This window comes from Somniosus microcephalus, chromosome 7 (genome assembly GCF_052327205.1).
Source record: "Somniosus microcephalus isolate GS21.2 chromosome 7, FLI_Smic_1.0, whole genome shotgun sequence".
Taxonomy (NCBI): Eukaryota; Metazoa; Chordata; class Chondrichthyes; order Squaliformes; family Somniosidae; genus Somniosus; species Somniosus microcephalus.
Window position 1 is genome coordinate 181,454,188 of NC_140993.1, and position 14,823 is coordinate 181,469,010.

Consider the following 14,823-nt stretch of genomic DNA (forward strand, 5'->3'; position numbering starts at 1 on the left):
GAAGCAGCCACGATGCCTTTATCCTGCGCCAGACTACTGTGGCTGACATGTTCCAGGCACAGCCTCCACCAAGGGGATGGCTTATCGGGGACAAGGGCTACCCTTTGTGCAGATGGCTCATGACCCCGCTCCGCGCGCCCAGGACCCCAGCGGAGCTGGCATACAACGAAAGCCATCAAGCCACAAGGAACCAAATAGAGCAAACGATAGGCGTCCTCAAGCAACGGTTCCGTTGCCTGGATCGTTCGGGCGGGTCTCTTCAGTATTCGCCGGATAGAGTCTCCCAGTTCGTCGTGGTGTGCTGCATGCTCCACAACCTGGCTATCCGCAGGACTCAGGCACTGCCACCTGACATTGCCCCACCACCTCAGGAGGACGAGCAGGAGGACCCTGAGGAGGAGGAGCACCAGGCCAGGAGGGAGCGACAAGGTCCAAGGGCCGTCCGCCGGGGGCTTATTGCTCGACACTTCTAGGCCCCCTGTCAGGGAATGGCCTGGGCCACTGAACGCAGCCGCTCCGCAAGCCCTCAGCCGGTTAACCCAACAACCACTTGAAACATGACACCTGCACATGGTGAATAAATAAACATCTTTATTTCAAAAACTCAGGGCCCTTCCCACATGGAAGAGCAAAACAGAGAAGACCCCCAAAAAACAGTCACAAACTTCTGTCACTCCCAAAACCTGGGGAGGACTAACAAAACATCACCATCCAAATGGCCTTCCTCACTGGCCTAACAAAAACAAGCCCCCCCACAACACAAACACCCCCATAAAACCAAACAACATAATGCCCCCCAGAACAGAAGCCCCCGCATCACCCAAACCCTCGCTCAACACACTCTATTCGGTGTGGCGAGAGGGCGAGTCTGTCGACAGCCGTCTTTTGCCCCGGCCCGTCCTGCTGCTGCGCCTCAAGCTGGGCCGTGAGGCTGTGGCGAGGCTGGGGGAAGGATCTTCAGGGTGACAAGGCGTCTCGCCAGATGCCCTTGGGGGTCGGCCTACACGAGGGCGGGCCCGGGAGGGGCCGGCTGGTGGCTGCTGCAGCTGTGGGTGGCCCTCTTCACTGCCTGCAGCAGCTCCTTGCACACTGGCTGGGGGAGTGGCAGGCTCGCCTGCACCAATGGGGACAAGGTGGGTGATGCCAGGCGCGCGCTGGTCGCCAGACACACGTGCACTCGGGCGGCCTGGCCGGGGAGCAAGCGCGCCAAACTGTTGGTCGCCAGACCGGTGTGCGGCAGCAGGGCGGCGGCTGGCCTGGCGACGCCTCTGCGCCAGTGCGAGGGTGGCAGAAGTCAGTGCCCCAACTGCGCCAGCATGTGCCCGCATCTGCAGTGCCATTGTCTGCACAGCACCTCTCAGCTGGTGACTGGCGTGCTGCGCTGCCTCGAGTTGTTGCACCCCCCTCTCATGCGCTGCCACAAGGAGCTCCACCCCCCTGGCGTGCGCTGCTGCGAATTGCTCTAGGCCCCTGGCCTGGGATTGGCCGAAAGCCACCACACTTTGTGCGAGGCTTTCGATGGCGTGAGGCATCTGTGCCACCACCTCCATGAATTCGACGTGCCGCCGCTCCGACGCCGCCGACATCTCGTCCAGGAGGCGCACCTCCTGGGCGACGTCCGAGTCCGGACTGGAGGGCGCCTCCACCCTCTGGCCAGAAGGCTGGCATGCCGCCGGAGCCTTGCCGCGTGCGGCCACGCCACTGGGACCAGGTTCTGCCCTCCCCTCCACCGCCTCCCCCCTCTGGGCAGAAGGCTGGTGTGCCGCCGGAGCCTTGCCGCGTGCGTCCATGCCACTGGGACCAGGTTCGGGGCTCCCCTCCCCCGCCTCCCCCTGGCTCTCCGGCATGCCAGACGTCTCCCCTTCATTGCCATCTCCTGGAGCGGAGGAGGGTTCCCCCGAGGTGGCGCCTTCCTGCTGCTCCTCGACGTCCTCCTCCTCCGAGGGCCTGGCTGTCTGGGCTTCAGGGAGCACCTCCTCCTCACCAGCTGAAAGCAGGAAGGCACAAGTGTAGCTTTAGAGTGAGGACAGGCCGACAGCGAGGGAGGCCGCACTGGTGCATTATGCGCATTTTTCGGCCAGTGGGGAAGGATGTAGATCTGATGCGCGAGGGCAAGGAGAGAGGTGCACCCGGTCCTGTCCTTACCAGTGGGTTCCAGTATAGGGTCGGCGTCGCCGAGCGCCACAGGCCCAATCACCGGGTGACGCAGCAGTCGGGCCACCCTCTCTTCCAGAACCGTTAGCTCCTGGTAATCGCGAGGGCCTCCACCAGTGACACGCAGGCTCCTGGCGTTCCTCGCCAGCTTGGCCTGCAAGAGAAAGGAGGGCGTCTAAGTACAGTGTGGTGCCCCGTTGTTGTGTGTGAGGCCTCCCATGGTGGAATAGCTTGCAGTGTGGTGCCCTATTGCTGTGTGTGAGGCCTCCCATGGTGGAATATCTTGCACAGTGTGGTGCCCTGTTGCTGTGTGAGGCCTCCCATGGTGGAATATCTTGCACAGTGTGGTGCCCTGTTGCTGTGTGTGAGGCCTCCCATGGTGGAATAGCTTGCACAGTGTGGTGCCCTGTTGCTGTGTGTGAGGCCTCCCATGGTGGAATAGCTTGCACAGTGTGATAAGTGCAGAAAGAGCTATTGATTAACATGCAAGTGCCATTGCAGCGGCAGCAGGGCTGGGCATTAGACCTTTGATGTCCCTTTGGCCCTAATGGGAGGTGCACATGCAAGGATGAGGGGGACACTGGAAAGGGTACTCACCTTGACCAGCCGACATAGGTCATTGTATTTCTTGCGGCACTGGTCCGCACTCCTGGGAACATCGGAGTTGGAGGAGACCCTCCGGGCAATTTTGGTCCACGCCTCCCTGAACTGGCTCCTGGGAGCCTTCCTGCCACTAGCCGGGCACATGACCCGTCTTCTCTTGCGTACCCCATGAAGGAGCACACCCAGCGCATGCTCAGAGAACCGCTGGGCTCTTTCACGGGCCCTCTCCATGACCTCCAGGCGTTGATTTGGTACACAACCAGTCCTGAGGCCTAGTTGCAGGGCTACAGCATGCAGGGCGTGGCTGCAGTCAAAGTTGACCCTTCCCCCTTTAAGAGCTGGCCGGCGTCAGGGTGTCTGCTGACACTCACCACATGATCGCACCTGCGCTGCGCCCGGAATCGGCGTTATCAGGCTGCATCGCCGGATTAGCACCTGAACACAGGGTTCCAACGCCTTTTGCAGCGCTCGGCCAAAAAGTTGGCCAAATCTACTGAATTTCGGCGAGCTCGCCTGCACTTTCCGGCGGCCGCTAAATTTGCCGAGCGCCCGACTTTAGCGCCGCAATAGCGTCCGAACTGAATTTCTAGGCCAATGACTTTAGACTTTGGAAGCAGCTCAGCAGTTGCTGTGGTAATGTTACACACTGGGTGTTGTTGTCTATTCAGATCCAGAGGGAGAGGAAAGGTTGAGTGGGGAGTGCGACCTCCTTGGAGAAGATTCCTGATGAGGCAACAGGCAGTGGAATGAATCCCTTAGAGCAAAGGATCGCCACAAAGAGATGTCATAGCCTTTTGGGGGAGTAAGACAGAGCAGCACCTGTGATCGTTGGATGCCAACGAATGTGATCCTGAAGGAGTCCTCTGTTGCTGCAAGCTTTTACAAAGGAGGCACAGAGATGGCCAGTGAGAGTTTTGAGGTAATTAAATGAGGTTCAGCCAGCAACCTCATGGGAGGAGTAGATGAAGGTGGGAGCATTCTGTTATTTGAGAGCCTGTGGATAGACAACATTTTGTGTTTTTCCTGACGGTGTTAAAATGAACAGATTCCTGCATGCACCAACTCTGGAACATGTCACGTACAACTGCCCATTTGAAAAGCAGGGCGTGAGTAAGTTGATGCCAGCAACCTTCAAAGTCTGCCCCTGGGCCTTGTTGATGGACATAGCAAAAGACATTTTCAGAGGGAACTGTTGCCTTCTGAATTGAAAGTGTAAGTCAGTTGGTATCATAGGAATTCGAGGAAGGAGAACATTCTCCCCTCTGGCACAGCCTGAGATGATGGTAGCCTCAATGACATGTTTCATGAGGTTTTTGACTACCAGTCTGGTTCCATTGCACAACTTTGGTGGAGATAAGTTTCTTAGGGGCATGATGGGGGTGCCTTCCTTCAGTGCCAGTTCGTGAAGAGGCGTTCCTGAAGGCTCCAATTTGTTGAGGAACTCAGTGGGGTAATGTACCGCATCAGCACTCTCACAAACAGTATCAACACTTTTGTAAATGTGCTCTTGGCCAGGGAGTTTTTGAAGAAGGAGCATGTTTATTTCTTTGACAGTATCATTCCTGGGTGCAAGTATTGACCGTTCACAGAGCCAGTTGTGATCTTTGAAGTGATTGAGGAGGTCTGGATACACGTTTGAGATCAAGTCATCAACTGTTTTTACTTGACTGCCAAAGTCTGGAGGAATTGTGATTTGTCCACTGCTGTCAATGTGCAACTTTCCTTCTCCCAATTGTAGTAAAAGTCGCGCAAAGGATTCTGACATCTCGTCACCATGCATATGAACACGCATGTTTGTCGTCAAATGGACTGTTTGCACATGTGGCCACAGATGGGATTCCTCGAGACATGCATTGAGTTCATCCGCTGCTGTTCCTCTGGGGACAACTGGCAGGATTTGGCGGAAATCACCTGCCAGCAACAGGGTGATGCCACCCATCAGCATATCATTGCCTCTCAGACCTTGAAGAGTTCTGTTGAGTGCTTCAAGTGCCCTCTTGTGGGCCATTGTACACTCATCCCACACAATCAATCGAGACTTTTGAAGCATCTCAGCAGCACCAGTTCCTTTGCTAATGTTACGCACTGGTTGTTCTTGTCTTCTCAGATCCAAAGGGAGAGCAAAGGTTGAGTGGGCAGTGCGACCTCCTTGCAGAAGAGTTGCAGCGATTCCTGATGAGGCAACAGCCACTGCAATGAATCCCTTAGAGCGAACCGTGGCCAGCAAAAGATTGATCAGGAATATCTTTCCTGTTCCACCAGGGGCATCGAGGAAGATAATGCCACCAGTGTTGTTTTGCACCATATCGAGAACCAACCTGTAAGTCTGTTTCTGCTCTGGAAGCAATTTAGGCTCAGTGACTGTGACAAAGGAGGTCAGTTCCTCAACATTGTAGGTGGTTTCTCTGAGGACCTCTCTGCTGAGACCTGCAGAATCATTCCTATTGGGAGATGGAAGGTTCAACTAAGTCAGAGACTTGCCAGCCAATTCCAAAGTGTGGTCCTCCAAAAGGATCAATGCCTGATTGTACATCGCATCAGTGTGGTTGAGTGCCATTGTGGGGTTGGCTCTGGAGAGTTGGTGTAAGATGTCTTCTGTGAGGCTGTCTTTGTGATCTTGCCACAATTGCATTGGGTTGGAAGGTCTGCAGTGGGCAATTATAATGGCAAAGAGTTTTCGTAGGCTATTGGCGGAGTAAGACACAGCAGCTTCTTTCATCGTTGCATGCCAATGATTGTCACCCTCAATGAGTCCTCTCCTGCGGCAAGCATCTTGAAAAGACTCAGAGCTGGCCATCGACAGTCTTGAGGTCATTAAATGATGTGGGGCCAGCAACCTCATGAAGGAGTAGACGAAGGTGAAAGCACTCTGTGTTGTTTGGATGGACCGTGTAGACTCTGCCAAGTGCATCTGATGAGTACACACCTGTATGACCAGGAACTTCCTTCTGACCTGCTCCATGGTGCCGAGCGCACCATGTATTCTTTGGCTGCCATGTGTAGTACTTGGGCACCTGATGATAGAAAAGTGTCTTGGCAAAGTCATTAGTTTGGCACAACTGAAAGAATGCTGTAAGTTTTGTCTTTGGAGGTTGGTCGGCACGTTGGCTGGCTTTTTCAGGTCGGAATAAAACCCTTTGTCCATTTTCCAAGTGAACATCCAATTTCGTGACAGTGGGGTAACGGTTGTGGATGTCAAATCCAAAAGTTCGCCAGGCTGCTTCATTGCTGCAGATGTAACAGCCCATCAGATGTGTGGTGATCTCATCATTTTGATTCTGCTGTCCAGCCGCTTGAAGATCAAATACAGCTTGGTCACTGCCCTTATGGAGGTACTTGCACACATATTTGATAGACTTAACTGAGTGGCAGTACTCCACATTGATGTGACATTTGAAGAGCTTGGATAGGAGTGGACAGTAAGGAACAATCCAACGGTTGTCAACTTCAAATGTCGGTCTTTGCTGTGTTGTCTGAGTTGACGGACCAGGTTGACTCGAGTGGCTAGATTTTTTAGTTCGCATTCTTATCTCAGTGCTGAAACCTCCACTGTCTTTGCCCCTTCTCCTGTACAAAGGATAGCCATCATCCCCATGCTGAGTGTAGTGTATGTACCCGTCTACCTTTAAGGGAACGATTGAGTGTAACCGTTCACCTTTAAGAGAACTACTTTAGGTGTGGCACTATTTGATTGGCTTCTGTATACGGTAATGCCGACAGTGACCACACCAGTATATAAGTGATGTTACAGGATAACTAGGGCAGATTCGCCCTGACCTCTGAATAGTAAAGATCTGTTTGTTTGTACTTCAAAAGTCTGTGTATTTATTTACTGCACAACCCACAGACTTTACAGTGGCGACGAGTCCGATCGTACCCTGCGGCAAGAATAGCAAAGTAACAAAGAGCGTCGAAGAGAGGCAACCGCCCTCGTCGTGCTACCAAAAGAAAACACGAGGCTACAACAACAGAAAGTGTGGTACTTTACAGAAGCTGGAACACTAGCAACAAAAGCTTCATCAGCAACAGGCACGGATTACCCTGCTACCACGGTGTGGAGTGAGCCGACCAGCAAGAAACGAGGCGGCCGAAGAGACTGTGAGTAGGGGAAGGGGTAGAAGTATCCAGAGGAGAAGGGCAGAGCACTCGACCTCAGTCGAGGGGGAGCTGTACCGGCCAAAAGTCGGGTCCAACGGCGTCGGGTGACAGCCGGACCGCGATCGGCGGGAAAAATCCGGGCAGCGACCGCAGCCACGAAGCGCTGAACCTGCGAGTAGGCGCGGGAGGAGAAACCCAGCCGCAGCCGGGGAGGGAAACACCGGTCTGCGAGAGGGCTGGGGAGGCGAACGGGAACCGTGCGGGTGAGAGCCGGGTGCGGAGTGAGAGACTGCGAGGAGCCAGTCCAGCGGCTGAGCTGTTCTCCACCAACGGGGTACTCAGAGCCGGCAAAACCGAACGTGCGGGAGTGGGAGAGCGAACAGGAGCCGAGAACGGGGAGAGAGACTGCGCGAGAGCCAGTCCAGCGGCTGAACTGTCCTCCGTTAACGGGGTGTACCCAGCGCCGGTAGAGCCGTGCGGGCGGGAGGAAAAGACAGAGCCGAGTAAGGGGAGCTGTGCGAGAGCCAGCCCAGCGGCTGAACCTGTCCGCTGTGGGGAAAGCGTACCCCTTACACCAGGGAGAAACGCGGAAAGCTGCCATTAGGCGGAGAAGACAACAGAGGCGGGAAACCGCCATTGAAGTGGGCGGGGAGAGAAAGGAAGAGCGGGAAACCGCCATTTTCGCGGGAAAAGAACCGCCATCTTAACTGCCATTGAAGTGGGCAGAGAGAGAGAGAGAGAAGGGAAGAGCGGGAAACCGCCATTTTCGCAGGAAAACCGCCATTTTAGAAAAAAAAAGATAATAAGTAATACTTAAAGAAATACTGTGCTGCTTCAAAGAAAGAAAGATGCCTAAGCGAGGGAATATTAATGATTTTAATTCTGAAATAGAAGACTGGGCCACGTACGCGGAACGCATAGAGATCTATTGCGAAGCCAACAAAATAGAGGAAGACGACAAGGCGATAACATTGCTAAACTCGATGGGGGCAAAAACATATGGGCTCTTGAAGCATCTGATAGCACCAGCTAAACCAGCGGATCAGACCTTCGAAGAAATTGTGGCTGTGCTGAAGGACCACTTGAACCCCACACCGTTGATGCTGGCTGAGCGATTCAAATTCTACGCAAGAACGCAGAGGAAAGACGAAAGCAATGCGGAATACTTGGTCGAACTGCGTAGGCTAGCGAAATACTGCCAGTTCGGAGGGAATCTGACAGAGGCACTGCGGGACAAGTTCGTATGCGGATTGTCCAAAGAAGGAACGCAGAAGCGACTACTGGAAGAAAACGACCTCACACTGGACAGGGCTGTCCTCATAGCTGCATCACACGAAGCCGCAGCGAAAGGAACGGCCGAAATGCAGCTAAAGGCGGCGGCACTCGGGGTGGACCAAATTACTTCGAGCACAACAAAATGCTACCGTTGTGGGAAGACCACGCACGACCAGAATCACTGCTGGTTTAAGAACCAAGAATGTCGGAAATGTGGCAAACTGGGTCACATCGCGAAGGTATGCAGGTCCGGGAAAAAGACCAACAATCAACGGAAGCCACCACAAGAAAAGTACAACAAGGTACACAAGGTGGCTGAAAAGAGTTCAGACGAACAGAATTCAGACTCAGACCCAAACAACCAGGAGCTGGGTAGTCTGAAGATCCACAATGTGGGGAAAGAAACTGATCTACAAACGATTTGGGTCGTACTAAAAAATAGCTGGAGTCCAAGTACGAATGGAGCTGGACACTGGATCAGCTCTATCAGTCATTAACCGAAGGGACTACCATCGGCTGTTCTCTCACATACCTTTGAGAAATACCAAGTTCGTATTACAGACATACACGGGGCATAATGTATACCCCATGGGGAAAATAAGAGTCAAGGTGAGAGATAGAGGGAAAGAACACCCAAGAATGAATTTGTACGTATTACCTGAGGGAGGACCACCACTTCTAGGACGGGAGTGGATTAAGAAAATAGACATGGAATGGCACTACCTAAAAGCCATAATGAAGGAGGATTTGGTGCAAGCTATCAGCTCAGATTCTGAGATGGATGACGATAAGACCAATTCAAATATGCATGACAAGGCTAAAGGGGACTTGCCGATGATGGGGAAGGAAACAAAGACATGCAGAAAGACTTATGTCACCAAGAAGAATAAAGTTACAGAGCAGAACTCCAGGTTGACAGAGAATTCTGAGCCTGTTCAAGTTAAAGATTCATCCACGACGGAAGAACACCGAGCTCGGACTCAAACTTATGTCAAAGTACGACAACAATTAGAACAGTGGAGTGACCGTCTCGTACAAGAGATGAAAAATATGGAAAAGTTCTGGGACACTGAATGGGAGAACCTGGAAAGACAACAGAGACAGCTAGCTCAAGAAAAGAGCGACCATAGAGCCATCGTGGCCAAGTACCGATCACATCTCCCTGAAACTGTTCAGGAACTAGACTATTTACAGAACGACCTAAAGGAAGAGGAATCTTCAGGAAGCCAGGATTTTATCCCAGTTCATCTCTACGACTCGTTGCAAGCAGAGTGTAACAAGTTGAAGGAACAGTATGAACGGGCCCAGACTACAATCCTGGAAGGGGTTAACTCGGCAACCTCCGAAAAGCTAGTTTTAGTGAAAGCATATGAACAACTAAAGTTTGAACATGAGCGAGAATTACAAAGGCTGCAGGAAATGTTTGACGAGCTCCAGGCCAAGACAGACTTATCGGTAGAGATTCCATCCGTAGATGGAAAATTAGAGGTGGAAGACATAGCAGAACGTAAAATTCAAGATGTCCAAGAACTCGTTAAATTATTGAAGGAAACCCAAGACAAATATGAGGCGGCAATGGCAGAGGTCCAACAACTTGAAGAACATATTCAACTAGGAATCCGGGCAGTGGAAGGAAAGGCCAATGGAAGGAACACAGAGACTGTAGGAATGGCCCCTGATCAGGAGTTAGAGAACACCAAGGCGCAATTTCTTCGAGCGCTTAAAACCAAAGGACCGGAGGAAAGGAAGGTGAAAACATTGGAGGGAAAGGTGGATGAAATGGAGAAGGCGCTAATCCACAGTGTCCCCGTAGAAGAGTTAACGGCCAGCCAACTCTTATACACGCTGAGGGACAAGACTCCAAAATGGGAACACGAGTTTCAGGTTTCAAAGGGAAAGAATTCGGAGCTTCCAAAAGTCACGGAGAGAGCTGAGGGGGCAACACAGCTTGCACATGGATGTCAAAAGTATGCTGAATTACATCAAGGGGAACAGAAGAATGCGGAAACAGCTACTTCAGTAGAAGGATTAAATAGCCTGATAACGGAATCCCCGATGGAAGGGAAGGTATTGAACTCACAAATGAGGCCAGGCGTGAAGGAATGGCAGACATCCCAGGAAGAGCGGGATGAATATGAATGCTTGAAGAAGTCTTTTCAAGAAAGATGGTCAGAGAAGGAACCACCGTCGGCTAACGTCCAGTTGGATAAGAAGGAAGTAGAAGGGCCCCTCACTGGCCTAACTCAGGACGACCCCGAATACTATCATGACCTATTGAGTGACACTGAATATTACGAGGATCTGGTCTGCCCAGTTTGTGATGAAAACTCCCAATGTACAGAAATCCGCATGAAGCACTTAAGGTCTAATGAACATAGAGAGTTGGTGGCGCTACAGATGGCCGCAGAGAAAGGAGCTCCGAGAGTTTCAAAAAGGCAGAAAAGAAAAAGAAGAAGCAGGAGATAATAACTGTCTAAAATACTATCTCAGGCGGGACACCATGAAAGGAGCTAAATTAGTTGAAAACCCAAAAATGATCAAGACAGCCAGTTGGTTGTAAAAGTCCGCACTGCTGGTTCAACAGGACGGAAGGTCAAGCTGTTACGTTAAGAAAAAGGCTATGGAGGAGTCACGCTAGCCATGTGAACCGGCTACACCAAAGAGATGCTGTTCGGAATGAGTCAAGATCAGAGACTGAATCTATGAACTGTTTCCGCAGAGACTGAACCTGTGAACTGTTCCCACCGAAAGTATATCTGTAAACTGTTTTATATGACGTTGACTCCACCGGAATTATCTCTGTAAATTGTTTGTTCTCCACCGAGAGTATATCTGTAAATTGTTATGTGAAGTTGAAGATATGTATGTTTAACGGGGACCCTGTAAGTAATAAGCTAAAAAGGGAGGATTGTAGTGTATGTACCCGTCTACCTTTAAGGGAACGATTGAGTGTAACCGTTCACCTTTAAGAGAACTACTTTAGGTGTGGCACTATTTGATTGGCTTCTGTATACGGTAATGCCGACAGTGACCACACCAGTATATAAGTGATGTTACAGGATAACTAGGGCAGATTCGCCCTGACCTCTGAATAGTAAAGACCTGTTTGTACTTCAAAAGTCTGTGTATTTATTTACTGCACAACCCACAGACTTTACACTGAGTTTCTTCGCAGAGTGGCTTTGGGTACCTTTTTGTACATGTATTGTTTTTCATGCAGGGAGAAAAAGGGTTGTGTCGCCCACAAGGACCATGAATCATATGTTTTACAACAACATCAAAGAGGATAGCATCCTGGTCCTTATCGGGTAGCTCTGCAGAAATGAAGGAATCAACTTGATTGGGGCGAATCTTTTCTTGAAGCCAGAGTAACAGATGAACATGAGGAAGTCCTCTCTTCTGCCACTCAATGCTGTACATGTAGCAATTGTATGCACCAAAACGTTTGGCCAGTCAGCAGTTTGAGCAGTTTTTTAACTTTGAGGTTGAAGACCCGTGCTATGAGGTCATGCCTTTCAGTACCAGCTTTGGGTGGGAACTCCTGCCATTGGGGATTGCAAGTCATGGTGATGAAGAGGTCAGGTCTGCCATAGTTTCTGACATAGGTCATGGCATCTTGCGTGTGCTCATGCATGTACCTAGGACCTCCAACGAAGGTGGATGGTAGGATGACCAGTTGACCAATGTCCTCAGTGTTGCCATCATTGGCCACAGCATCTCGTAAGTGTATATAGTCTGTGACTCTCAAATGATTTTGGTTATTCCGGAACCAATTAAGCCACTCTCCTATTTTCGCATACATGTCAGTGAGGAACTGGTGGAGAAGTCGTCCAGAGTGAAGCAGGTGGTTTGAAGCAGTTTGTCGTTCCATCAGCCTGTATGAATAGAATTCAATGGCAGAAACCATCTTTTGCCTTTGGGCTGTAGGTGGCACACCAGTTTTGGGGTCAACATGTGGGATCTCGTTAGACATCGTATCCATCTTCCCCATGGCAAAACAAAAGCGGGTATTGCAGAGGATCATATGACCTGTGAAGCTCAGAAATTCTTTTGAGTGGACCACCTCTGATATGCAAGACAATGTCCCGTTGTTCAAATTCTTGGCCCACAATGACAATGGCTACTTCATTGGTGGTCGGAGCATTGAAGCGTCGCTCATGTTCACCTGCAGGAGTCTTGTCAGCTTTGATGACAACTCTGAGGTCCTCATTTGTTGTTTTTTCGATGGCTGCTTTGAAAGTCTTAACATATGGGTTTTGGTCATTAAGCATCCGCTGTAACTCAACCAAAGTTGTTTCCTTGATTTGGTGTTGTTGTGCGGGCAGAACAGCAGCTTCCCTGCGGCGATTGGCTTGCTCTTCGTCATCACCCAAGAAGTAGATTCGCAGAAACTGAGGTCTTTCGTTTGGGAGAGGAAGTAGTGAGCCAACTGTTTGGTACACCTGTCCATGAACTTTAAAAGTTGGGGAAAACCCTGATTCACGCACTCTGTTTGCACCAAAAGAGGTCATTGCAAAGCAGTTGTTGTACTTTCTGATGTGAGTGAGGAAATGTGTTGAAGCTGGATTTCGGCCAAACAGAAGTGAGTGTAGCGGTTCAGGCGGAGCTGTTAGTGGTGGCAGTTTAACTTTTCTGCCCTCGCAGCGCTTTCCTATGCAGAGCTAGACAGATAGCTAACAACTTGATATCTTCCCATAAAATCACAAGGCTTGACTTTTCTTGTAACGCTTTACTGAAAGATTCTTATTGTAAAACTGAAATACAACACAGAAATGGAAGCACACATTAGTATACAAGCACATAACTGATATGCATACACAAATTTAGGTACGCCTGAGCAACACAGTACATTTGGCATGTAAATTACCAAACACGTGGAAACACAGCTTACTGTGAATATACATTTAGCAAACTGGAAGGCATTCTCTTTAAATTAGCCCTGGAGACAGTGCATCAAAATACAGCTACTAGTTAACCAGCTAGACAGAGAGCGAGCACTTCACGGCTAGCTGTGTAAGTTTGCTTACAGAGAAAAGTTACAACCTAAACATTTTCTGCAACATACAGTGTACACTAATCATCTATAACATTCTCAAGTACTTACAGACAAATAATATCCAGGACTTAGGCATGGGAACAATACAACTTCCCGGAGCATGTGCTGCTGTAGGAGCACCGTGGTATAGGTCTTGTTCCAGCGGGGACTCCACGAGGACTGGGTTCGCAGTCCTGTGGGGAGCATGATGACGTCATCACGCTCTGCTGTGTGTTCCCGTGCTTTGAGTGTCACGTGACCGCGTCATTGCGTCAGTGCGTCTCCCGGTACGGAGGCTGGCCGTTGAGGCCGAGGTTGCGAGGCTGGGCTGTGCCGGTGCTTGCCGCGGGGGCGGAAGATCACGTCGCTCCCGTCGGCTGGCCGATGCGGCCGAAGTCGCGGTAGGCCGTGCTGTGCCGGCGGCCGTCTTGGAAGACCGAGTCGGGCCGGCGGCCGGCGCGCGTGCGTCACGTGATGCGTGACGTCAGCGCGTTAGGTCGCCTCTTAAAGGGGCAACGGCCCCAACAGGTAAGTTATACATATATAAGTAAGTTAAGTACATACAGTAAGGTTAAGTTAGAGGGAATTGTGTGTCTCAATGTTAGGGACAACCAGTGGTACCGCCATAGTGCTACGACGTGAACACAACCGAGGGTCAAGAGTTGCTGCGTTGATCTGTAGTTTACTTTACTGCACTTACTGTGCTTTACAGCACTTTACTGCACTTTTACTGCAGTTGCTAGGTACCAAATAGCCACTAGGTGGCAGCACACCATGGGAATCGACCCAACTTACTCAAACCCCTGAATTAACTGGAATACTAACATAAATTGCTACGGAGAGACAGCACATTAACCTTTCCTCCATTGCAGCATATCCCAGCAATTTCTCCTTCCTACTTCAGAGCGCCACAGTGAGGGCAAATGACAGTCATGTTGCCAATGATGACTGTGTGGTCAGCTTCATATTCGCTGGTGGGTGTATAGGAGAAGCCTGCTCGGAACCAATGACTCCAAATGTCAGCTCTGGCAATGCCCCTGCATCTACTGTCGGTCTGGCGACGTGAGCGAGTCTGGTCAGGAGTCTCTAATGCTATGGATTGGGAATGTCTCGTCCGGTCATCAGCTTGACGTGACAGAGTCTTGTCAGGAACTTCTGACGCTCTAGCAATGGCCCTGCGTCTACTGTCGGTCTGGCGACGTGAGCGAGTCTGGTGAGTAGTTTCTAATGCTATGGCTTGGGAATGTCTCGTCTGGTCATCAGCCTGACGTGCCAGAGTCTCGTCAGGAGTCTCTGAGGCTCTTTTAGTCTTTTTTCGGGACGCATTAGAAGTGCTGGGCATAAGTCTCATCCGTTTTTTTGGCGGCATGCTGTTATGATAAAAGAAAAAAGAAAAAACAATTTTTATTAAATTATCTTATCTATTATTATAGAAGATATAGATAAATGAGTTTGTCTGTCTGGGAAGGGGAGAGGGGGGGAGAGGAGAGGAGAGGGGGGGGGGGAGAGGAGAGAGAGGGGGAGAGGAGAAGGGGTGGAGGAGAGGAGGAGGGGGGAAGGAGAGGCGAGGGGGAGGAGAGGAGGGGGGGAGGAGAGGAGGGGGGGAGGAGAGGAGGGGGAGAGGAGAGGAGAGGGGGAGAGGAGAGGGGGAGGGGAGA

At 50.9% G+C, this 14,823-nt stretch overlaps 1 protein-coding gene across 1 annotated transcript; it reads right to left on the reverse strand.

Moving 5' to 3' along the window:
• Window positions 1–436: 436 nt before the first annotated feature.
• LOC147115041 (uncharacterized) lies at window positions 437–14,572 on the reverse strand. Its single transcript, XM_085993975.1, is given in 4 exon segments — window positions 437–1,987; window positions 2,146–5,209; window positions 11,266–11,572; window positions 11,574–14,572. Coding segments are annotated over 3 exon segments (2,358 nt in total). The 5' UTR covers window positions 12,155–14,572; the 3' UTR covers window positions 437–1,987; window positions 2,146–3,739.
• Window positions 14,573–14,823: the final 251 nt, after the last annotated feature.